Genomic DNA, 24,186 nt, shown 5'->3' with positions numbered 1-24,186 from the left:
TTCAATGTCACTGGCATATTAAGTGCTCCTTAAATGACAAATTAATTTCACATAACTTGGTCGAGGTTACGTCAAGTTTGGTTGTATATGCCAGAGTGAGCAACTGTAGTTATTACAGTGGTTTAAGAGAAACAGGTTTTTAGGCAGTGTGTCTTCCTCCAGCCGTTCCAGGAATCTATTTTAGAAAGAGACAAATACAGCTTGTCTCTACAGTGACTATAAAAGGAGCCTGAAGTGACCGGTTTAGGTACAGATGACTACATCAGGTCAGATGAATCACACCCTGAAGGATTTACTGAATATTCTTGGTTACTGAAAGTGCTGATTTTGACAACAGTTTTGTAACAACTTGTAGAAGTTGTTTCCGTCTTTTGCAATACCTTTGGATTCAGTGAAGTGTCTGATGAGGAAGCAAACATTTACAGACTTTTGGCTCTGCCTAAGTGAGGCACTAAGAGCACACCTTGCCCACAGGCAAATGTGTTGCAACATGAAATGCAAATAGCTTGAAAGAAAATCAGAAGCATTGAAGACGCAGCTCTTTATGTGCCCTGGAGGAAGAGGGGAAACTGGCAAGCTCTTTGTAAGACAATTCATGGAAGACTCATTTGACACAACCATGATGACACTCATATTATTGATATTAAAAGTCTTGACTTGTCACAAAACATACTTTGCTACAGATGCAGTTAAATAATGGACAAAATAGTTTAGTACCTATAAGGAAACAAGTTCACATTTAACAAGTGTCATTTCACATTTTTCTAACAGGACAATTAATTCAGAGTCAGCTCTTGGAGAATGGTAAATATCTTACACACACAAAAAATAAATTAATCAATAGCTTTTGTATATACAGAAGAGAACAACGGGTAAAGCTAAATCACAGTTGCTGCTCAACAGCAATTATCTCTAAGATGAACCTCTGGTCATATGTGACAATTAAAATGGTAGTTCCGCTGGTTCATATAAAAAAATAGTGTGGCTACTGTAGACTAAAACTATGCAATTCCTTGACTATAAAATCACTTGTGCTGCCATCCTTATCTCTTGACTATGCTTTTGTTCTGCAACAGCACAAGGGGGGAATTATCCTGTCAGAATTTCATGACGGCGTTTGTGGTCACCAGAAATCTGTACGAGAGAGAAAACGTCCCACTTAGCAGTAGGAGGATGACAGCTACAATCCCGATAGGAATGGCAGCACCAGGTTCCTGCGCTGCTGGGCTGGAGGGCATGTAGTAAGAAGGAGAAAAAGCGATGCTCTGGTTGTGCGTTACAGAATAGAAGTTCCAGCTCACAGGAATCAGGACACAGAGACCAGCGAATATGTAGAAGAAACCACCCACCAGGAAGAAACGGGTAATGAGAGTTTTGTGAGTGATTCCCATGTAAACGTTTCTTAGAGCAAATATTGTGGCAGTGAGTCCCAGCAAGCCCATGAACATGGCGATCAAGAGGAGACCCTGAGCAGCATAAATTTCTGGGGGGATGGAGGAGTCGTCGCCACTGAATTTATGGCAGAACAGTTCTTTATAGCCAGGCGAGACATGCAGGTAACTGATGAAGCAGACTTTCCAAATCCCTACCCAGGCAATGCCAGAGGAGATGATGGTGGTGTTGCCCACATGCCACACTCTCCATTCCACAATTCCCATCGACACGGTGCACAGGATCCAGCCTACCGTACCCAGAGCAAAGGTGGCCAGCTGGAGGTGCGAGGTGATGGCCAGGGAGCTCATCCTCTGGAGATGCTCTACTCTGTCGCTGATACGGTTGCCGTGTGAAGAGGGAGACACACTGGAAAGAAACAGAGTATAAAATTACAAAAGCCATTATTATTTGGGTGAATAGGTGAACCTGTTAGTGAAAAAGAAAAAGAGAATATGTGTACGGTGGGAGGATGGTAGTCATCTTCCCCCAGCTGTAGTGATTTGTTGAAGTTTAATGCCCATAGACGAATAATGTTTGGGTTTTAATTCTGTACATTTCCTTGTATCCCTAGGAGAAGAAAGGGTCTCTGATTAGCTCCCATTATAATATCAATTTTACATTCCCAAAAGGGAAATTCACACCTTTTTCCAAGTTATTTTCTTCCTTGGTAATTAACTGTTATGCTCAAAGGTCCTTGTACACACTACACATAACCAAGAGCCTTAGGGCTACTCGCTCCTAGAAACTAAACCCGACAAAATCCTTGGGATCCTGGCTGTTGCAAGAGGTCCTGCAGAGCAGCCGCAGAAGCTGCGCTCCTCTCCTGGCAGCTGCGTTTTCGGCACAGCAGCCCAACCTGAAGAGACTTCAGCCTTTGTGCTGCCCTTACTGAGAGTTGCTGGAACCAGTGTTAGACAGAAAATGTCGTAGTTCAGAGACGTGAGCACATCCAGGCCACAAAGTCTAATAACAAGCACTGAACTTTGACCGTTTTAAGATTATTTAACCGTGAATGCACTAGCAGAAATACTTGAATTAATCAGAAATATAACTCTCTGTGCAGGGGCTGGAGCCTGGATGTGCTGCCATTACTTTCCCAGCCTCAAACTTTAACCAAGGTTTCTTTAGTGTTTTACCTTTGCAAATCATAGTCGTTCATAACCTGCCCAACTTCTCCAGTTCAAATCATCCTAATGCTGTTGTGGAAAATATTTCAGTCATTTAGCCTAGCAAAAGATTTTAGGTTTTGTTTGCCGTCTGTACATTCTGAGTGTAAATTAGGGGTTTGTTCTAATAAAAAAAAAAATCTGTTAATTCCCCACATCTTTCATACAATCTTCTGAACAAATATAGGAATATTCTGTGATTGGAGGAAGATGTGGCCTTGAATTTATTATGTAGACCTGAAAGGTCCTAGGGATTTTTATGAGTTATCTAAAATACCTTTTCTCCTGCTCCCATTCCATTCAAGACCATAGAAATACTGTACCAAGTTCATTCTAATAAGAAGATAGATCTGCAACTATGTTTTGTTACTAAAGCAATATTTTTTAATTCACTTATCTTAAACTAACATATTCAGTTGGTGATACAATCTAGTTGCAAAAATCCATCTATGTAAATCTTAAATAAAAAATATCTTCATAACAATATGGCCTTAAGCAACCACTGTCCATTTTCTCGTACTGGTGCCCACTATATACTTACTTCAGTCCCAAAGCTGATGCCAGTGACAAGAGGATGGGACACAGTCTTTTTTTAAGGCAGCCAAAACCAGCAACATCTGCAACCTTATCATTTCGACCTCCCAGTTCATCTATGTGTCTCTGATAGAACTGATTTCCTGTGGGACATATTAATCTCCATTATTGCAAATGTACATTTAATTATTTCTTGAATGGAGGAAATTGCTCTGGAATAGCCTCCTGTGTTTTTATCTCCTTAAAACGAAACCAATTTGTAAATGCTATCTCAATCTGCTACGTTATTTATAAACCTGCTATCTAATTAGCAATTGTTACCAGCATAGCAGCCCTACAGGACGTTGTGAATGTTTTTCTTTCTGTCCCACTTCCACATCAAAATAGCATCATTTCTATATGTGTCTGATGATTGGAAGAAGCAAGACAGAAAAGAGTGAGATCCAAGGATTCCTGCACTGACTCCCTTCTGCTTCTGTTTGAATCAGTTGAGCACACAGAGGTCAGACCTGAACCATATTAAAATACGATTTTGTGCAGAGCCCATATTTCTGTAACACTTTTCATATACGTCATAAACATTCATTTAAAGAACTTGTTGATATCAAAGTCATAAAAGATAGGCAAGCAGGCGATCCGTGTCATTGAGAGCTGTTCAGAGTGTGATGTCTTCATGGATTGAATTTATCCACTTGGCTGCTCGCAGAATTAAATGAGATTGTATCTGTGATTATTGAGCCCTCTATCAAACCTTCATGTGCTAAGTTAGCTGGAATGGTGTCTAGAAGCGAATTCTAAAATTAAAAAGTAGGAAAAGTTCTTTTCATTTGTTTGTTTCTGTGAGATTCATGAAAAACACAGAACAAGCAAATACACAGTATAAAAGGATTCAATAAAACTTTTGAAAACACTGCCGAACCACCAGCTAACAAAGATGAGCTTTAGATGAGGTATCAGATGTCTAGACGCTAAAAAATTGCTTATGTAGGAAATGATTCATTTTGGCTCACTTCTCCACACCCTGCCCACTGGAGTTTATTTGATCTAAGCTGGTATCACTGACTTAGAGAAAAATCAAGGTGAAAGAGAAGTACTTTGAGGTGGATGATGAAATTTAATTACAGTTCTCATACTTGCCTGTTTCGGAAAATCAGACAGAAGCCTATACTAATGGCCTCTCAGTATTAAGATTCAGCAAGAAAATAAGAAACAAAATATCAAAGTGAAATAGTTACGGGAAGTTGCTTGCCATATAAAAACATGTCAAAATTAAGGAACAAAATGAAGCAAAACAAGCAACAACAAAAACACAAAACAAAAAACCAACCAAGCAACCAAAAAACCCTAGTTCATGATTCCGGTCTCTATCATTATGAATGTTAATAAAAACACTATTGGTTTTGCTGGTATCATCAAATGAGACCAGATACATATCACTTGCCAGAAGCATTGATTTTAAGGGAAGGCTTTTAATAAGAACATATTTAGTCTCAACTTCCTGACATAAATCCTAAGCCTGAACACTGCCACAGGTCGTAGCACCCACGATGCCTCAGCCATGCCATGGGACAGGGACATCCCACCAGGTGGTCCAGCCATGTCACCAGCCAAGCTCATGCCATGTGCCTGCCAGTGGGTAAAGGGCACCAGAGAAACCCATTTACCCCCCAAATGTAGTAAGATACGTTTGTTTTTCAGGAGCATTGTGTATTTTTTTTTTAAAAAAAAGACATTTCTCTTGCAGATGCCACGTAAAATCTCGAGTGAGCTGCAGAGGGCGTCTGCATCCAGGATTTCACCCATCTCAGCAGCTCACAGGCTGTGGAACATCAAGGAAGGAGGGAAGAGTGAAGGAGGGAGAAGGGAAGGGAGGAAAGAAGGGAGGAACGAAGAGAGGACGGGAGGGAGGGAGGGAGGGAGGGAGGAAGGAAGGAAGGAAGGAAGGAAGGAAGGAAGGAAGGAAGGAAGGAAGGAAGGAGGGAAGGAGGGAAGGAGGGAAGGAGGGAAGGGAGGGAGGGAGGGAGGGAGGGAGGAAGGAAGGAAGGAAGGAGGGAAGGAGGGAAGGAAGGAAGGAGGGAAGGAAGGAAGGAAGGAAGGAAGGAAGGAAGGAAGGAAGGAAGGAAGGAAGGAAGGAAGGAAGGAAGGAAGGAAGGAAGGAAGGAGCCTCGCAGCAAGAAGAGTGGCAGGGCCGTGCGCACGGCCAGGGCTCACAACAGTGTCAGGCTTTAGCCGCTGTCTCCACAGCCCCGGACTGTCTTGTGGCCTCAGCAGCCGGGCAGCCGGGTCCTGTGGTGACCCGGCACAAGTCTCCATCCGTGGGAGGTGATGCAGGTGCTGAATGCCAACAGTGACCTTCCTAGTAGATTTCAAAGACAAAGGCATCCCCTTTGGAAAGGGACGACTTGATCCATCACTAACTTGCCATTCACATAAAAAAACAAATAAATAATTTTTTTTAATAAAACCTTTTGATCCCTGTGCACATGCACTTTCCAGCTTTCTGAGAGAAAAACGTCAAAGTTCAGTCCCTGCATGTTCAGAGCTATGTTGGATAAAATACAGTTCAAAACCCAGATCATATGGCAGTCTGTGCTGATACAGACAGTGTTGGCATAATCTATTGGCTGGTTTCATGCTTTAGTAATTATAGAAATATTTTGAATTAATTTAGTTAGCATAGTAAAATTACCTGTATGATCTGAACAATACAATGATGTAACACGATCAGTACATGCAATTTCCTAAGGCAAATGAACTCATATTCAGTCAGCTACAGAAGGTCTTTTGAATAACTAGTTGGCGTTACTGGCATGCAGTTCTTGATTTGGAAGAAAAGCAAGAGCAGGAGAAGTGTGTTAAGAGGTGGCTATGGTTCCATCTCTCTCTGCGTCAGAAGATTTCATCAACATTTTCACTTAAAACTGATTCAGCCCAATCCAACAAGCATTCCAGCAGCTTCTGGGGATGGTCTTTAGAAAGTCTAGAAGCTATAAAATGAGGGCTGCTTCTACAGGCTTCTCACCTGTCCCTTGCTATCATTTTCTCTCTTAATATATCTTTCCTTCATGAATGTATTTTTAACTAAATACCCTACCTGAGTAAAAGCAAAATGTAAACTTGCTAGCATTCAATGGCAATTTTCACAGAGAAGACAAGCTAATGGTAAAAGATGAGACATGCTAGTGAATTAATCCAAATACAGAAACTTGAAGGATCTTTTAGTATTTATTGCCTATTTTTATTTAAAACAAGCATTGCATAATGACTACCTGTTTATGAAAAGTGTGTTGAGCCATTGCCCTTATATGTCAGAGGGAGAATGAGAAAGGACTTTCCCCCTCTTAGCTGCAAGAAACAGATGAGGATGCCCAGGAGATGTGTTGAATTTCCTACAGCTGCAAGGTTGCTTCTAGGAGAAAAAATGGAAGCAAGTTGCTGTCTCAACTGCCAAGTGGTTTCGTAGAGGGGTTTTTGGGTCATCTCTGCATCAGGCTTACCTTTAAAAAGACTAAAATGGAGTGCTGTGGTCAAAGAGGTAAAGGTCACAGTCCCCCCTACCGATGTTCTCAGCCGCAGGAGCAAACAGGAATAGAGCTGTACTTGAAATTTTGTCAACACTTATTTTACTTCCAGTAATTGCTAGTGACAAAAGACTGGGGCTATAACATCATTTCTCAGAGCAGAGAAACCTAAATGGCACCAAATGCTTTTCATTTCTGGAATGTTGCATTCAGCAATCCAAATGCATCAGCTGCGTTTCAGATCTGCTTTCTAAAACTCAACCTGCCTTAAGCTCCTGAAACTAAGATTTAAAAAAACCTGCAGGTAAATGCAGGAAAAAAACAAGCTATCATACTTTCTCAAGTAGTGTATTTAAATATAATTGGGCCTTTCAGGTTACTGGGTCTCAGACTTCCTCATGGGGTAAGGGCTTGTGCCAGGTGCTGTTGTCCAACTTGTAGGGTGGCACAAGAGAGTGCCCCCAACCATGCTGTCATCCACAAGACTTGTCTTCAAATGCATCACTTCATATGATGGTTTGAGGGCCAGATGGCATCAGCTTTCAGCAGCATGGAGGGAATTTGCCATTTAACAGAGGTTGGCATGTGCTATGTAATAAATTCCCCAGCAGCAGCATCCCCGCTGCGGTATCTCTGCCCTTCTGGGACCTGCAGCACCAGGCGGAGCTGGATGGGCCAGTTGTCAACACCTGGAACAGAAGACCTCAGACACAGAAAGAGGCTGCAGGGAAGTGTGAGCTGGAGCTGGGGCTTGTCATGTGAATTTGTGAAAGGCATAACCAAATTGCATGATCCTTGATATGATACTCAAAGACTGTACTAATGCTCTAGACCCTTTGAGCTCGGGTGTGTCTAGAAGAGAATTCAAGAAATGTTTTTTATCCTTCTGTCATCACTGTTTCAGCACAGCTCTGGTTGAATTGTGGCTGTATCTCTAAGGTTATCTTCTTGCTGTGGTCCCTGCCACAAGAGTTGCCAGCATTCCTAGCTTCTTCAATGCTTAAACAAACGCTGGGTGTAGCAATTCTTTTGCTCCTATTATCCCAGATACAAAGTTAGCTACATTTTTGACCCTTTCCTTGAACACAATCTCCCTGACGTTCATGCATTCTTGAACCCTGATGTCTCACGTTTAGATTTCAGCTGTCACTAATGTACTAATTTTCAATTAGAAAAGACAAACTAGTAGGGCACAAAGTCTTATAAGTTGTTATAGAGTATCTCCAGATTTAAGACACCTTATGTATCTCCTTTCTCCCAAACGCCAATATCCAATGTTATGAACTCTGTTGCTTCCAGTTTCTCATTGTGTTTCAAAATGAGTAAACCAAAGCAACCCTCATGTCTGTTCCACCGAGTAAGACGGCATTATAATTTAGCTGTGTAAAAGTTCTTTGCCCCTTTCAGGAAAATATTTTGTTTGATTTGCTTCGATGGTAGGATGAAGAGAAACTGTCAATTTTTATATACTCCTCACTGGTGTTTTAGGCCCCAATTTACGTTTCTGTGGTTGAGCCCACCTTAAGCTCGTGTTAAATAAGGAAATGCTGCAGGCTTGTAGGCAGGGAGATGACAGTAGGCTTGACCCAGGACCCCGGTGGCCCCGTATCATCATCGTTTCTACGGGTCGTTTTGCCTCCGCCTTAAAGGGAGCTCCATTTAGAGCCCAAGTTGCACAGTTTAGGGACATGCGGGGAATGACGGCCCCTGAAAAACCCAGGCAGATACACTGGCTGTGTTGAGACGGGATCCTCTCGGGAAGCTTCGGAAAGCAGAGGGAAGCCCAGAAGCTTGCCTACTCTGGGTGTCTGGCACCGACAAAAGGGCACTAAGGGCCCGCAGCTGTGACTAAGGCAGCCCCATCCAGGCCCCAGAGAGCTCACGCGTGACTAGGAAGGTGAGGACACTGAACACAGGCTTGGGGCATGGGAAGATGCCACCCCGGAGGAGTTGCCTTCCAGCCGAAAGAACGGGAGCTAACGCTGCCTTGTTGCCTGTGGGAGAGATGAGGAACACCTGAAACCCCCGGAGCATCAGCCTGGACGTGCTGCCCGGGCAGCCGGTCAGGAGGAACGAGCGTCGCCCGTGCCGGCGGCGCCCACGGGACGGGGAATCGGAGAGCGCGCAACCTGCACGCAGCAACCTGCTGATGGGGTTTTCTTTTGTAGGTGTTGGGGCAGCTTTCCAAAAGGATGGGAGACAATACTTGTTTCTTTGTCAGCGATAGCGCAGCTAAAATAAAATACACTTGAAATCGTAACTATAGGGGAGCAAAGTATGAGTCCCCCTGTCTGCAGCCTGTCTGCCTCTTGAAAGACATTTTGCTTCAGCAATTCTGCTGCAACCTGTAACCACCTTGAAGAGAAAGCTCATGATAAACTCCTCCTGTATAAAATATGCACAGAGTTATTTTTCCCAGCCTGTGTAAGCAGGAATTCATTTATTTCCAGTTATTTCACACTAAGCAAATATTTTTGCTTTAGGTGTTGCCAGGCACTGTATGCATTTTGATATTTACATTCAAATCCTGCTTTTGCAAAGTTTTATAGTCTAAGATACTGCTTTATTGGTCTACACCGGACATGGCTTATTAACCAAATCTTTTGTTCAATCTAAGCCTCGCAGCAGAAAGTGGGTTTAAAAAAAATGAACAGCATAGCAATTAAGAAGGTCGTTTCTTAGCAATGTCCCTATGATTTAATGCTTGAAAACTTAGTTCTTCAGTTCCCACTTGGGAAAACATTCTTTATAGGAAACAAATAAATATTTAAATTTCTCTCCATCTGTTCTCTATCAGCACTTCATAAAATAAGTCATATAAAGAAAAAGGAGACTTACTTGTGTCTGTCTGAGAGTTGCCTAAGGCTTTGAAGCAGTGTCAGCTGAATGAAGCAAGTTCCATAAGGGAGGTGGAAAAAAATGCCTGTGCAAATTGTCCGACTTGTTATGCTACCAAATAGGTACCTCACAGTTCCTTGTCACTCTCCCACTAAGTCAACAAAGATGTAGGAAGTCAGTTAATCATTAACATATTATAAAAATATGAAAGCTTTACCATATGTATTTTTTTAATTGCTCTAAAGCACTTAACAAAGTTATCTGTATAACTTCCATGGAAAATTCAGCTTTCTGAAAGATGCTCAGAAAATCTGCCTTTGCGATTCCATGATTTTCCAGCTTGAGACCAGCATAATGTCCCAGCCTCACAGCCTGAAGGTCACAGAATTCTCACCTGAAAGATAATGAAGTGATTTCATAACCCTTTCTTCTTTGTTAGAGTCTTCCTCCTGTATTTATGCAACTCAGTTTAGTGCAGCTCTGCAGTGCGAAGAAACATAGGGGAGAAAGAGGAGGTTTTCCAAGGAGTAAACTCAAGCTTAACTGTTCTCTTGCCGGACTGTGGTTGGCAGTACCCATACTTCAGTACAAACAGTACCATGTTTGCTACCACGGATGCATTAAAAAAAAAAAAAAGAAAAAAGAAAACAACACATTTTTTTATTATTATGTTATGTTTGCTTTGCTTTGTGGTTTTCCCATGAATGTAAATAATGTTTCTTACAAATGGTAAGAGAATTCTTAACTCCATTCTGGTTCCTCCTGTTTGAAACCTAGAATGACCTGTGCTGATCTCCAAATGATGCACTGGCCGCTACAGTGGGAGGACATTTCCAGGACTACTGTTGAAAAACTAGGAAGTTTATTTCATGGAAGTATCCTGAAGTGGGAAGCCCTCGTCGAAAAAACCCTCTCACCTGTAACACACACCATGGCTGGTCATTGCCACCACTAAAGAAGTCCTGCAAATGGCCTTAATCCATATCCTTTAATTTTCTGCATCACCTTTGATCCAGTTCCCCTCCTCTCTTGCTGCATCTTCCAGCTGATGCTGTTTCACTGGTTTCACCCACAGCCTGGCCGTGGCAACATGGTCCTGTCTTCTTCTGCAGCTCACCAGGATGGGATCTCCTCTCTGGCTGGTCACAGATAGATGGTGTCAGTTTGTTGCACAGGCAAACTCACCTACTCAGGCTTTGCTGTTGCATGATAGAAAGCCCAAGCACACAGAGACCCTGATGGGCTTGTTGTCGTGTTCAGCCTGGAGAAAAGGAGGCTGAGGGGAGACCTTATCACTCTCTGCAACTACCTGAAAGGAGGTTGTAGCATGGAGGGGGTTGGTCTCTTCTCCCAGGTAGCAACTGATAAGAGAAGACGAAACGGCCTCAAGTTGCACCAGGGAAGGTTCAGATTGGATATTAGGAAAAATTTCTTAACGGAAAGGGTTGTCAGGCATTGGAACAGGCTCTGGAGGTGTTCAAAAGGCATGTACATGAGGTTCTTACGGACATAGTTTAGTGCTAGAGTTAGGTTATGGTTGGACTCTGATCCTGATGGTCTCTTCCAACCGAAATGATTCTACGTATGGGTTAGCTACTGGGTTTAAAAGTTGCGGGGAAGGCTGCCTACAGTTCTTGGCGTCTGTGTTCAAGAGCAGCTTTGTACTGGAAGAGTTGCAGCAAAGGGCTTCCAAGGTGACAGGAGAATAGTCAGGCTCTCCTAGGAGAAACTTCAGTGCTTGGCAAGTGACAGGACAAGAGGAAATGGCCACAAGTTCCACCAGGTTGAGATTGGATATTAGCAAAAAATTATTCACAGAAAGGGTTGTCAGGCACTGGAACAGGCTGCCCAGGGCAGTGGTTGAGTCACCGTCCCTGGAGGGGTTTAAAAGATGAAGTTCTTAATGCCAGTGTTGGGTTAACAGTTGGACTCAATGATCTTGAGGGTCTCTCCCAACCAAAACGATTCTATGATTCTATGTGTTAGATTAGCACAGTCTTTTTACATGGTGCTGGGTCTGCTGATTCAGAAGGACAGCATCCGAGGGCAGTAGGCAGCTGGGAAATAGATTCCTTTTCTTGGTTTGACAACTGTGTGAGACAATATTTGCATGCAAACCTAATTGATGATTGCACACAGCTTATTTGACTAAACATGGAATAGGAGTGTCAACCCCTGTAATACTGCCAGAACAACAGTTCTTTGCCCCCCAAATTCTGTATCTCTGACCTATTTCTTCTCAGTCACAAAAAAAAGCGCGATATTTTAAAGACTAAATTGTACAGAAAAATAGTAATTTTGATATATTTGTCAAAGACTATCAGTGCAGTGAAGTTTAATTCAACTGAAAATCTACAGCACTTAGTCTGTGATAACATAACCAGCAGCATAAGCACCATTACATTAATGCAAAATACAATACAAAATGAATGGAATGGAAGTAATATAGGATGCAAATGACAGTATTAAGTGTTTTTTCTTCTCGGCATATGATAATGACTTCTGTAAATGTGTTCTTTTTCAATGTGTTAGTGACAAATTATTAGGAAGTAGATGGAAATTAAATATGTTTCTGACTGCCTTGTTTAAAGGAACATATTTTACACATCAGACTTTATTGTTCTTTGAATGCCAATGGTTAATACTTTCTTTGGGCAGAAAACATTTGCTTTCTTCCTCCTGTGGCCTTGACCCAAAGCACATTGAAATCAGTAGGAACAGTTCTGCTGACTTCAAAGACCTTTAGATCAAGCTCAGTCTCTTCTGTGGTTTACAATTTCATTGTTAAATACCACAGAACAGGAAATATTTGTTTCAAGTTATTTTTGCTTTCCTTTGCCACGTTGAAGAAGCCGGTCTGAAATCAAGATGCTGTGCAAGACTCATAGCCCAACAAGTGGTACCAAACAGGCAGCAAACAGAGCCCTGTAACCAGCTTGGAGGCTCAGGTACAAGCACTTTCTTGCTTTTTGTTTTGAGACAAAGGCTACTTCTCTCAGGAAACACTGCAGCATCCCTGCATGCAGCTGGCCCCTCTGTGATCGGTGAACTGTGGATCGGAGTTGTTGCATCCTTGCTTTTTGTCACCACTTGTCCTCAGCAGATCATCAGAACACCACCTCTCCAAATCCAACACTGAACCCAAGTGTGGGCGTCTAAACCAGTAGCTTGAGTCTGAGAAAAATATTTGCTTAAATGCCTAACTGTATACCTTTACGGCCAAATTAAGTTGTCCTTTGAAACCTGGGAAATTCAGAGATGAGACAAACAGCTCTACCAAATGACACAATTCACAGGACAATGCTTTGCAGCCCAGCAGCAGCAGACCGTCTGCCTATTTTGCCCATGCCTCTTCAAAACCATATCACATATAGGCTATCAACAGTATGTTAAATGACGTTGGAAAGCTGGACACTTAAAGGATGCAAATGGGTTTTCAAAGAGTGCATGATGACCTTGTTGCAATCATTGCCCCACTGTTGAGGCTAATGCCATCAGCTGCCCGTTGAACAACTGCACAGATGATAAACTCTACAGCTGTTGCAACGACAAATGCCTAAAAGCTTCTGAACAGTTTAAAACCCTTGCACTTAATTTCCCATGCCTTAGGAAGGAGGAAGAAAGCTTCCAGGCAAGGGGACTGGGAGTCCTCCAATTGGATGTGCTCCTTGTTCCTCTGCAGATAGCGGTGGCCAGCAGTGGTGGGATGGATGCTCCACAGCAGGATCCTCCCCGTGTTGCTAAACATGACCCTGGGGCAGGGGTGCTCTTGTCATAGCATGGCAAAGGGCTCAGCTGTTAAGCAGCGTGACTTTTGCTTTTAAAGTGGTTGTTGCTCTTTGTCCTCCCATGCCTGGTGAAGGCTGGGAGCGTGTAGCGGCTGGGCTGCCCAAGGCTTGCTTCTGAAGAGGCACCTGCTGCCAAGCTCAATGGATGCCACAGGGAAACACTACACGTCATTATCAGATACTCAACACAATCCCAAACTACATTCACTCCATTCATGGCGGCCAGCCCTTATGGTTGATCCCATCAGCTGGGGGGTTCTCTGGCTCCAGGGAACTCAGTAATAGTTTTGTTGTGCTACTTCCATTCTGTCATTGCATTTTGCTGGCTTTGATTTCTCCTCTATTTTGTGAAGTCCCAAATGACTGTCCAAAATGCTCAGTCCTTATTTCGCTCTGTGTTAGTTCTGTTTCAATTTTTTCTGTCCAGTGTGGATGAAATTTACATGTGTTTTAGTCTAACACTCCAGTGGACCCTGACATTATATGTTGTCCCTCCTAGCAAGAGAGATGGTGTTCAATGTCCAATTCAGGCACTGGAAGCTGGGAAGCCTGTAATTCACCCATGTCCGGACTTGCCTCCTTCCAAACAACCTTGCACAGCACTAAAATCCCTATCAATGGTCAAATATTTGTTTAGTGCTTCTTCTATCCAAACGATGCCAGAGATCTTTAGTCCACCATCAATGCCACCAGTACTGTCTTCAGATGCCCTGCTGACATGCTTACAACTCTTTTTTTTTGTTCTTAACTTTTCCTGGATTTCCCTTATTACCGAACTAGAAGACTTGCAGAAACTTCCTATGAAGAAGTCTACACTTCTACTATTGGTCAATTAAAAACAAAGGGGAAATGGAAACAAACAGAACACAGCTGCCCAGATTATCTCCAGCATGGGTTGTCCAGACATTTTCTTCAGAGACTAGCAACCTTCGGAATGGGCTCAGGACTAGTTTTTGAAGGAAAATTGAGATGACAGTTACAGACTCAATAATTTCAAGAGAGATTATTTCACTGTGATCATGACTCAACATGGGGCTGATTTAAAATAAACAAAATTTATCTTTGGCTCAGCAAGAAATTGGTGTTTTTTTCCTGGAGATACAGAACGCAAAAGCTCACACACACAAAATGAAAGGCTGCTAAAATGAGATGCGCTCTTGTGGTTTGGGTATCCTTCTGGTTATTCCCAGACACACAAAAGTAGGTCACTCGAAGCTTAACAAAGACATTTTCCTCAGACGTGTTGACATTTTAGAGCTAGTGGAAAAGACCACCTGATGGGAGGATGTTATCGACATGTCACGCTCGGGTTTCTCTCCGCCCTGGAAGCGCTTCTGCACGGCGAGAGCACCGCAGTGTTGCAAGGCCGGGCTTTTTTCACTTCATCGGAGCTGCCATAGCAGCTTGCTCTTAATGGCTGTTAGAAGTAACAAGAAAATCAAATTCCTATAAATTTCCGTTAAAGGGAACAAAAGTAAAATATCAATAGAATATTTTAGCTGGTGACATATCATGGGAGTTTTAAAGCTTTACAAAGCAAATTCCTGCACAAATCATGAGGCACTATTAAAGTTCTGCTTCAGGAGAAACATATGAATCACTGGTTGCTCATGAGCTGATCATGGCTATGACTTCGGCTACGAGAAGATCTTCAAGATCCTTATTGCCACCCTAAAAGGGTTTCTGTACCCTTACCCCACTTCCTGGTCATAGCTGAACAATGACTGTGATCTTTCAACTGATGGATATCGAGACCTATCGAGACTGATGCAGTAGGACGTAGATACAAATGTTCTGGTGAGACAGAACAAATAAAATAGGATTCTGCAGAAAGTAAAATAGATTTCTTATGAACTATCTTATCATCAAAAGCAGAGTGCTGGTGGGGAGCAGAAGGATGCAGTTCCATAAAGAGCTCCAGACAGGGCATGTTCTTTAAATACGTGAAGGTCAGATGCTTTTCAAAAGCATTTTATTGCAGCAACTTCATCTCAAAGGTAAGTCAGGTCTACGTCTTAATCCTCGCACTAGTCTGTCCTTTACCTGAGTACTGGGGGGAAAGAGGCGTCAAACTGCCCCTGCTTTCCCTCAAAGCATTATGTAGCCAGTTTACGAATTACAAGGCAAAGGAGATGCAAGGCCATCAATCCTCCAACGATGTGTGCCCCAGCACACACGAGTGACAGTTTCAAAGAGGGGGGTCAACCACCTGGAAGGGGCTGGTGAAGTGAGATCAGCTTTATGTTGGCCCCAGGAAATGTTTTTACGGACAACCAAGTTTGTCAGTACAGGAGCACTGGTAGGAGACTCGCCCACAAACAACACGTTATCTCAGAAAATACAAGGAAAAACAAAAGCAAACTTAATAACTAACTGAACTAGTATATGGAGAAGAGTTTGTGGCAATTCCTGTAGGCACATGTGTGGAGAGGGTCTGTAATGGAAGAAGAAAGGTCATTTGAGATGTGCAGCCTGGAGCACTCGAGCCCCGTTTGCAAGCTGAGGGCTTGCAAATTCCCACCTATTTTCCTGACCTGTCAGTCTACAAAAGCCACGTATTAGAATTACCTCTGTTCCTTTAAGACCCCAGTTACAAAACCATTGGCAAGACAAATATTTACCGAAGAAGTCACACCTTGGTACATGATCATTTAATGTAAGAACTTCAAACACGAAAGGTAGGTTTATGGAGACCATAGAATTTTCGTTCTGAGTTTCCTGACTTCCAGAGACTTCACGCCCAACCTTCACACTGCACACTTTCCCCACCACTCACGACAACAGTACTGTACTCCTGGAACCTCTGAACACTTGCACCTGAATTTTATTTTCATGTCTCTGTCTTGCGCTTGCTGGTTCTTGATAGGACTTCCTCTGCTAAATGAGTCTCATTTTGCGTATGGTGCTGGGTAGCACACACATAGCAATCTTCAAATCACAGTTTTGATAGTCTCTCTACTCTCTAATAATTTAGATAAGTCTTTTTTCCATGTTTTCCAGTTTTTCAGCATTTTTGTATTGTATATGGATAGTAGAATTAGACGTGATATTTTAGGAAGTTTAGAAAGTCTTCAGTAATATTGCACGGCAAGATACTGCTTTCCCCGTGTTCCCTCTCCCTTCCAAGATACTGTTTCAACCTTTTTCCTAGAACACAGAATTCATATGAGCTGTTCATTCACTGTGATCCCATGCAGTTTTTGAGGGTCATTGCTTTCTGGTCTATATTTCATCACCCTGTCCATGTGATCTCCACCACTTGCTCGATTAATTGCTTTGCATGTCACCATATGAAAGAGCAATTTGTTTGAACGCACTCAGATTACCAGTCTTGGTCTATACAACTTTCCTCCTCATTGTGTGCCGTGCAAGTGGTGACCATTACCACTGTGCCTCTTTTGTAATCATCTCTCTTCTTTGTGCGGTGGGACTGCCTTTCATGTAAAAATGCTGGTCTAAATAACTCCACCTTTTGCAAAACCAGTGTGATAACAACAGTTTACTCACCTGGTTCTTTTTCTCCTCATTGCAGTAAAAATAAGAGGAAAGACTATTTTGTTTACTTCTTGAACTATAAATAAATTCAAACACACATACAGGATTTGGAGAACAGAGTGACTGAGCAGAGTTCTGTAAGAATCCCTAGATCTCAAACCTCAGAGGCATATAGTCTACTTTCAAATCAAAAGAATTCAGTGTGTGCAGGCAGTTGAGAAATGGACCTACAGCTGATGGTGCGTACTGCAATACTAGGGCTTTTAGAATTTAAGGCTGTTAGGCATCTACGGCATGGATTAATCCCACTTTTGATTTTAATGCCTACATTAGGAGGTTTGTCTTCCTAGAGAAAGAGAAGGAGGTGTGGAAGGGAGAGAAACTGAAGTTGAACCAAGCTCTTTTCAAAACTTGATCTCAGCTTGTCTACAGAGGGAATCAAGGCCAATTAGGCTCCTAATTTAAACCACCAGCTATGTACCTAAATGGCAATCCAGACCTAGCACCCCATACACGCTGAAGAGTTGGACTTAAATACAGATATTGATATCACTGTCTGCACCCCAGCACCTCAACGTAGAAAAAAGCAGGAGAAATGTGCATGTGCAGCTGTACCCTCAGCAGCCTTTGCACATAAATGCTGCAATTAGCCAGCATTTTAAGTTTGGGTTCAGAGCCTCATTACTAAAATATTTTCCTTTTGGTCGAAATCTTCTAAACTGGGCAGATTTAATATTTGATTCTTAATCCTCTCCCCCCTCCAGATTTTTAATCCAGCATAGATGAGGTTCTTAGGGACACGTTTTAGCATCAGTGTTAGGTTAATGGTTGGACTCAATGATTGTGAGGGTCTCTTCCAACCAAAATGATTCTGTGATTCTATATTCTGTATGTGGAGGGTTGGGAGGGCAGTGGGGCAGATTCTGGGCACCCTTCTTATCCCTGGACTATTTCCACTTCTTAATTCACTAATTGTCTACCATGAACCATGTAAGCAGTCCTAGGAACAGAAACCCAAGATCCTCTGCTCCCTTTTGAAACCCAAATGCCTCAGCTGAATATTTAGGTCTGCTTTGCTTCTGGCTTTCTAAATCAAGGAAGAAAGGTGCATCATTCCTGAATGCATTTAACAGCCCGATGATCTCCTCACACGGTGAGACCTGAGAATCTGAAATTCCGAGTTGTTCCCCATAAGTGTAAGTTCAAAGATGCTTTTTTGTTTGGTTGGTTTGTTGGTTTGTTTGTTTGTTTGTTTACACTACAGTAATTAAAAACGCCCCCCCCCAGCATATGGAGACAGTATGGTTTTGCTGTATCACGTATGGAGAAAGAGAAATGCAGGAAATTCACAGCCCTGATGCAGTTCATTGCTGGTTTAGTTTTTCTTCCTTCAGGGCACTGATCCTTCCAGATTTTCTTAGTTTTCACTTCCTTGAGATCTGTATCACCCTATTACTAATAAAAAGAACTTGACCTGCTCCACCCCTTTCAGGTCAGCGTTGGCCACTTCAATCATCAGTTTTATCTCCTTTTTCATCTGTGGAGGAACCGTACCTGTGTGTGAAAGCCGCTGAGGCTGTAGCTCCTGGGAGTGGCTACAAATGGTGCTCACCAGGCTCATGCTTCCCTATTTAGATACTGAGATAAATAATCTTATCTCCCATTGCTTATTATTTAGTCTGCAATTACTCATTGTATTTATATTTCTCTGAGGCTGTTAGAAAAGACACAAGCCTAATTTACCAGTAACAAACACTTTATGAAGAGAAGACAGCTGGGAAGTGAAACAGATGTTGAAACTAAATGCTCGAAACAATCTTCATCAGGAGGATTTTGTGAATTCCTCTCAGACTTTTTGACTTTACAGCTCTACCAAAATAACGTTTTGGTAAAACTCTGGTAAGTCTACATCCATTACCTGGTTAATAGAATATGCTCTCCATCAGGAGACTACAAATGATGCTATCATGAGGAATAGCAGCAAACTAAGAGCTCATGGTAATGCGTGTCGCACAGCAGCTTTTTCAGAGTTAATATTGCCTACTCTTAGGGAAGTTGCTTGGAATGAGTAAGGTCTAGTTAACATAGTTGCAGCTTAGTATTTGCTTAAGAAAACCCTCTCACTAACTCCATGAAAATACATGAATATAAATCTAGGACTCCTGAGTATTCTCACCTGTAACGTGTAGCATTCACAGAGATTTAGGTTACTGAAAAGAAGTATGGTATCTTTCAACACCTTGTATATAAATCTTCAGCTCCCCTGTCACAAATCTAATTGCTTTAATTAGATTTTTCCCCATGTCAAGACAGGCAATCACAAACAGCAAATGAAAATATTTCAATAGAAGTAGGGATGTGGTTGGAATCTGGTTCTTCTCTAGTAGTACTGTCATATTTTAGGTTAACAACTCACACATAGTGAGCAGGAGATGCACAGAACTCCTTGTCCTGCATCATCCCAGAAGAAATGCGAGAAACCACCGCATTAGCAGCCCAGATATTCTTGGTATCCCACCCACGGCAGCAGCCAGCTTCTTGAGAAGATCGTACCTGCTCTGCTTGTAGGTGTGCGGTTGTAGTCAGGGAGAGAAATCGCCTTCTGCCATTTGAACTACATTGAATTTACTTCAATTCGGATTTTCTCCTGAGGTGTCTTAAATCACAATTAAGTTAACTTACTTCAAATGGAACAACTTTATTCATAGAAACACTATCAAAACAGTAGGTAGAGACAATGAAACCCAGGATTTCAGAGGTGAGCTGCTAAACCATATGGGTAACCCACCTTAGAATTCGTGGACCATTATAATTAGATCAGTTACAGACTTGAACTGTGGAAGTGAATGCGATGACCAGTTTACCACTGAGGACAATCGCCAATATGTAGTCCAGTACTTTCAAGATGTAATTATTAATTTTTATAACATCTACGCTGTGGGCAGGTTCTACCCAAGTTATGTAGAAAAAGCAATTTAAAAAAACCTGACACCTGAAGCCCCTAATTAGGAAAAACCTATAACCTTCTGCAATAAATGACAGGACACTATTAAAATAGGAGTTCCTATTCTACTGTGTACCTATCATAATGCCTTGGTAGCTACTGGATTGCCAGCAGATTACTTTGGCTGTAAAAACTGAGACAATTAGGTAGACCAGAATTAATCTATAGAGCTTCAGTAGGAAAGAACACCATGAAATGGTGTCTCCTGTGAAATCTGAGGGTCTCAAATACCTCAAACCAGAAAATAAAGAGCATGATTTCAGTTTAAAGAAAAGCATTTTTTTCCAATTCCAACAGTACATAATAAGTAGACTGTTATTTCCCTCTAGCTGCCATCCTGGATTATGCCAAGCGCCCAGGAAAGCAGCACAAAGAGGAGGGTCCATGTACATGCAGAGGGAGAGAACAAAGGGGTGAAAAGCACAGTTAGAACTTTAGAAAAATCCCACAAATACCCAAGTATTTTTCCTTCCCTAACTTCCTTTTCCCAGACGGTTTCTACAATAAAGACCTTCACAGACAATTAACTTCCAGGATGATTTATCAAGCCATAAAACATGATCTCTGGTCACTTCTACTACAAATCTGTGCACACTTGACAGTGTTTCCCAATAGGGCAGAAGATTCTGCAGTTAATCTGAGCAGCCCCCAAGAAGCTGGAATTAAACAGTTTCCGTGGAAGTCTGTTGGAGATGAAGCCCTCAGTGATCTGTTCTTGAAAAAGTCTTGAGAACCACTAACTTTAGATATTCCCATATGAAGTATCATTCTAAACACAGGACGAAGATGAAACCAAAACAGTGTAATAGCCCAAGCAGAAAAATCTGAACTCCTTCCCTGGTGTATACTCCGTAAGTCACAAGAAACTGATTTATTTTATCCACCTTGTAATACATCTTCCTTTCTGTCCTCTCATACTCACACACTTAAAATACGGAATAGACACGAACATATTTCTGGTACTTACTTACACTGGGAACTTGAGAATGATCAGTTAGTCAAGACGTTAAATAATCTGTGAAAAGATGGCCAGCTACTTCAGACCATCAGACAACCAACTGGCCCGGCCTTTAAGTCGCCCACACTGCTGACAGGCTAACTCTGCACGGCAGAACAATAGGTTTTGACGGTTAAAACTGCAGACAAAAACTAACTCTACATTGAAATATACAGTTTATTTTCTCAAAGTCAAGCGATACCATTTGTCAGTAGGTAAGCGGTAAGTGTCAGGCAGGAAAACTGTATATTTTCACTCTGGGCTGCAGGAGCCAAACCACTGGAGAAACATAGAGGAAATCTTTCACTATACAAGGAGATCTAGAATTGAGAACATAAGGTGAGGGAACAGCCATCCCAAGGATGCCAAAGGCAAAACATTAGCACCAGATTTTTTCGAAAAGCAACAGTATAGCTATTTACAGATTTACATATAACATTGGGAGGCAACCACCTTCAGGTTCCCGGGGTGAGAGATTTTCAACACAGTTTTAAAAAGAGAGAGATCGGTGTCTACACAACTGTTCTGTGAAAAGGATAATATATATAGCATTCACAATATTGCTACCTTTTATCAGAAAGATCTAAATCAAAGTACTGTATACAAACACATTGTAATTATATTATTATTCACATTTCACATACACATTTCAGAGGAACCACAATACGTAAAATCTTTAAAATGCCACAGATAAAACAATGCACACTTCTCTCCAAGCTAAAAGGCAAGCATAATTTATTTGGGAATTGTTTAGTTTGGGGTTTGTTGTGGTTAAGGGATAAGTTTAAGGACAAAGGGATCACTTGTCCTAGGAACATAGCAGCAAATAACGGTGAGATGCCAGACACTACATTTCTGAACTGGGAGGAAGAAACTAAGGTCAGCTGTAGGCCTTGTAAAATGGAAGCTCCATTTGACCTCAGCTGATACACGTTAACATAATTGCATTAAAGATTTGGTCCAGGTATATAAAGTAGTGCACTATAAGGGGAGGCAACAGTCCTTTTAACGTTTGCACCTGTCTGTAAAGGAACTGGGTCCGCAAGACTTTCGCTCCCCAGTTCCCCAACTCGCAAGGAATTCACTGATCAGCACCTCTCTGGTTCTCTCACTGCAAAAGAGAGGATTCAGGTAAGAAGGATAGAAAATCTTCTGTGAATGCTGCTGCTGCAGGAATTGTGAGAGAAATTATCTTCTTTCTCAACACCCTAACTACTTGTATTTTTCAACCTGCCTAGCTACAGACTGGCATTCACATGCACCTCAAAAATAGTTTCTTGTTGGGCAACCTGTTTGTCTATGAAGAGATGTTTTCCAAACTACAATGTAAATGGCATAGACACAAGGTCATCTTTGCCTGCAAAACTTTATCTTAAAATAGAAATCGAGCTTTAGACACTACAGAATTTCTCTGTAGGTATCTGAGCAAGTCAGTGTAACGTTTTACTGTGCTAAAACATGACTTAGCACTTCTTTTTAGAGCTATTGGAAATAATCTGTTATAAGTTAATGGCAGCATTCCTAGAACACAACCAGTAATCTGATACTGTGAACAACCATCCTCTCACTCACCATCGCGCAATGGAAAAAACAAACAAACAAAACCCACTTATGTTCACAGTTACAAAGCAGAGTTGCTCCAAGTAATGCACAGTATTTACATGGCAGAAGTTGTTTATATTCTATTTGGTAGTCTGAGAAAGAGGAAAGAACAAATAGCATGATGTAGGTCAACTGCAGTATAACTTAACTGTCTATATAAAACCATCATGTTGCTGAGCAATCAGAAGAAATACAGAAGCAGTGTCCTTAGCCTACGTTTATTTTCATGAAGTGTAGTGGTTTTGGGGGAGGAAGAATAAAAACATGCATAAAAAGTACAAGAAAGAGCAAATGAGCTCTCTAAATAATTTAGATGAGAAATGTTTTGAACAAAATCAGCACAGTCTTTCCAGCCTGTTTCTTAAATCAAGTACAACTTGGTAAAGAAAATCACTTGCACTGCAGTAAGAAGGTGTACGACTATGTCTTGCAACATAGTTTAAAAAAAAAAAATCTTCAGCAAGGTAGCCATTAGGTGATTTGCAAGCTGGTTTAAGAATTGTTTGACGGAGACTGATTTTAAGTTATTTTCTGCAAGGGGAAAGTGCCATCCTATATACAATACTACAAAAAAGTGTCTGATGCCACAGGATCAGAGTGACACTACATTTCAGCAATCTGAATATATTAGCTATAAGATGCACGCTTCCCCTGTTTAATATGTCTTTAAAAAAATTAAAAAGCCACTAAATTTAGAGCTTCTAAATTTGTGTGCATTCATAAATTGCTGTTGTGTTTCCCAGCAGTCTGTACAGCATCTGAACATAAAGTGTACGACCTATTCCAAGAAATGTTGTTGTCTGCATGCACAACTGCCACAGACTTTCAGCTTACTGAGCAGAAAGGTTGAGTCTGTCCTTTTCTGTGGAGGTGTCTGTAAGTTAAGCAATGAGAAACAGCTGTAGAGTCCAGCAATAAAAGTGTGTTCTAAAAAATTAAATACATCATCCCAAAGAAATGAAAGAGAGCATTATTGCTGTTGAGAGAGCTATTCTTCTCTTGTGCACTTGTTTCTCTACTGGACACTCAGACAAGCCAAGATACTCATTTGTATTCTTGGAAACTCCCCCATCCCTTCCTTCTTTCCCGTTTTCCACATCCTTGGTCAAACTCAGTCCCCTTATTTGAGCCGTTCTGGTTGGAGACTGTCGGTCAGACACTTCAGCTGCTCTTCCCCCAGCTTGATCTTGTCCTCAAGCTCTCGCTGCTCAATGATGAGGGCCGACTTCATTTTTACAAAGTGCTCATAGTCTGCTAAGTTCTCCTCACTCAAGTAGTTCGCCAAAATGTCAAAGACAATGCGCTCTCGACGATCCAGGTTTTCCTTCAGTTCCTTTGCATCTTCATGTTGCTGGGTCAGCAGCTTCTGCTTCTCTACCAATGTCCGCTTAGGAGAAAAGAAAAACAGTTAAATATTCACTGGGTTCATCAGGTTGGGACAACAGCTTCAGTGTCTCAAATCTGTTTTATCAGCAGAGACAGACTTTCCTGAATACTTAGAGAAGTGGAATAAGATTGCTGCTTGAAGTCTGTTCTAATAAAATGCATTAACAAACAGGAAAAAAATGGAGTGAATCAATGAAAGATGCACTATTAATTTCTATTGGCCTCAACAACAAGAACTTCAAAGACTACTTTACTATGCAACAGTTCAAAATAGTTATATAAAATACAGTTGCCTTTGAGAAACATCCAAGTTCTCCAAATTAAGACTTCACTCAGCAATGTCTTACATCTTCAATACACAGCACCGAACTTTCACACTGAAACAGATGTGGTGAGAGAACCCAGAAACAGACTAATTAAT

The 24,186-nt window shown here is 41.6% G+C and overlaps 2 protein-coding genes across 2 annotated transcripts in view; both read right to left on the bottom strand.

Moving 5' to 3' along the window:
* Window positions 1-1,097: 1,097 nt before the first annotated feature.
* On the bottom strand, window positions 1,098-4,937 carry CLDN34 (claudin 34). The gene is made up of 3 exons (XM_065639859.1): window positions 4,861-4,937; window positions 3,142-3,273; window positions 1,098-1,800 (listed from the first exon to the last, which is right to left on the bottom strand). The coding sequence occupies exons 1-3, from the start codon at window positions 4,935-4,937 to the stop codon at window positions 1,098-1,100; spliced, it is 912 nt and encodes a 303-aa protein (XP_065495931.1).
* Window positions 4,938-21,383: 16,446 nt separating this feature from the next.
* SHROOM2 (shroom family member 2) overlaps window positions 21,384-24,186 on the bottom strand; it is a 125,854-nt gene continuing 123,051 nt past the window's right edge. Inside the window, exon 10 of the mRNA XM_065658673.1 lies at window positions 21,384-23,766. Within this exon, the coding sequence (XP_065514745.1) occupies window positions 23,500-23,766 (267 nt within the window). The 3' untranslated portion in view covers window positions 21,384-23,499. The remainder of the gene's footprint in view (window positions 23,767-24,186) is intronic.

Source organism: Caloenas nicobarica, chromosome 1 (assembly GCF_036013445.1).
Source record: "Caloenas nicobarica isolate bCalNic1 chromosome 1, bCalNic1.hap1, whole genome shotgun sequence".
NCBI lineage: Eukaryota > Metazoa > Chordata > Aves > Columbiformes > Columbidae > Caloenas > Caloenas nicobarica.
This window is presented reverse-complemented; position numbering and strand designations above follow the sequence as displayed.

Bases quoted from the DNA above. Each gene is read 5' to 3' on its own strand.
- CLDN34 (XM_065639859.1), bottom strand. From the start codon at position 4,937: ATGGGTGAAATCCTGGATGCAGACGCCCTCTGCAGCTCACTCGAGATT. The intron at 3,274-4,860 runs TTTTTTAAAAAA...TCCCACAGGAAA, and splicing joins ATCTGCAAGAGAAATGTCTT to TCAGTTCTATCAGAGACACA. The intron at 1,801-3,141 runs GTAAGTATATAG...GTTTCTTTCCAG, and splicing joins GCATCAGCTTTGGGACTGAA to TGTGTCTCCCTCTTCACACG.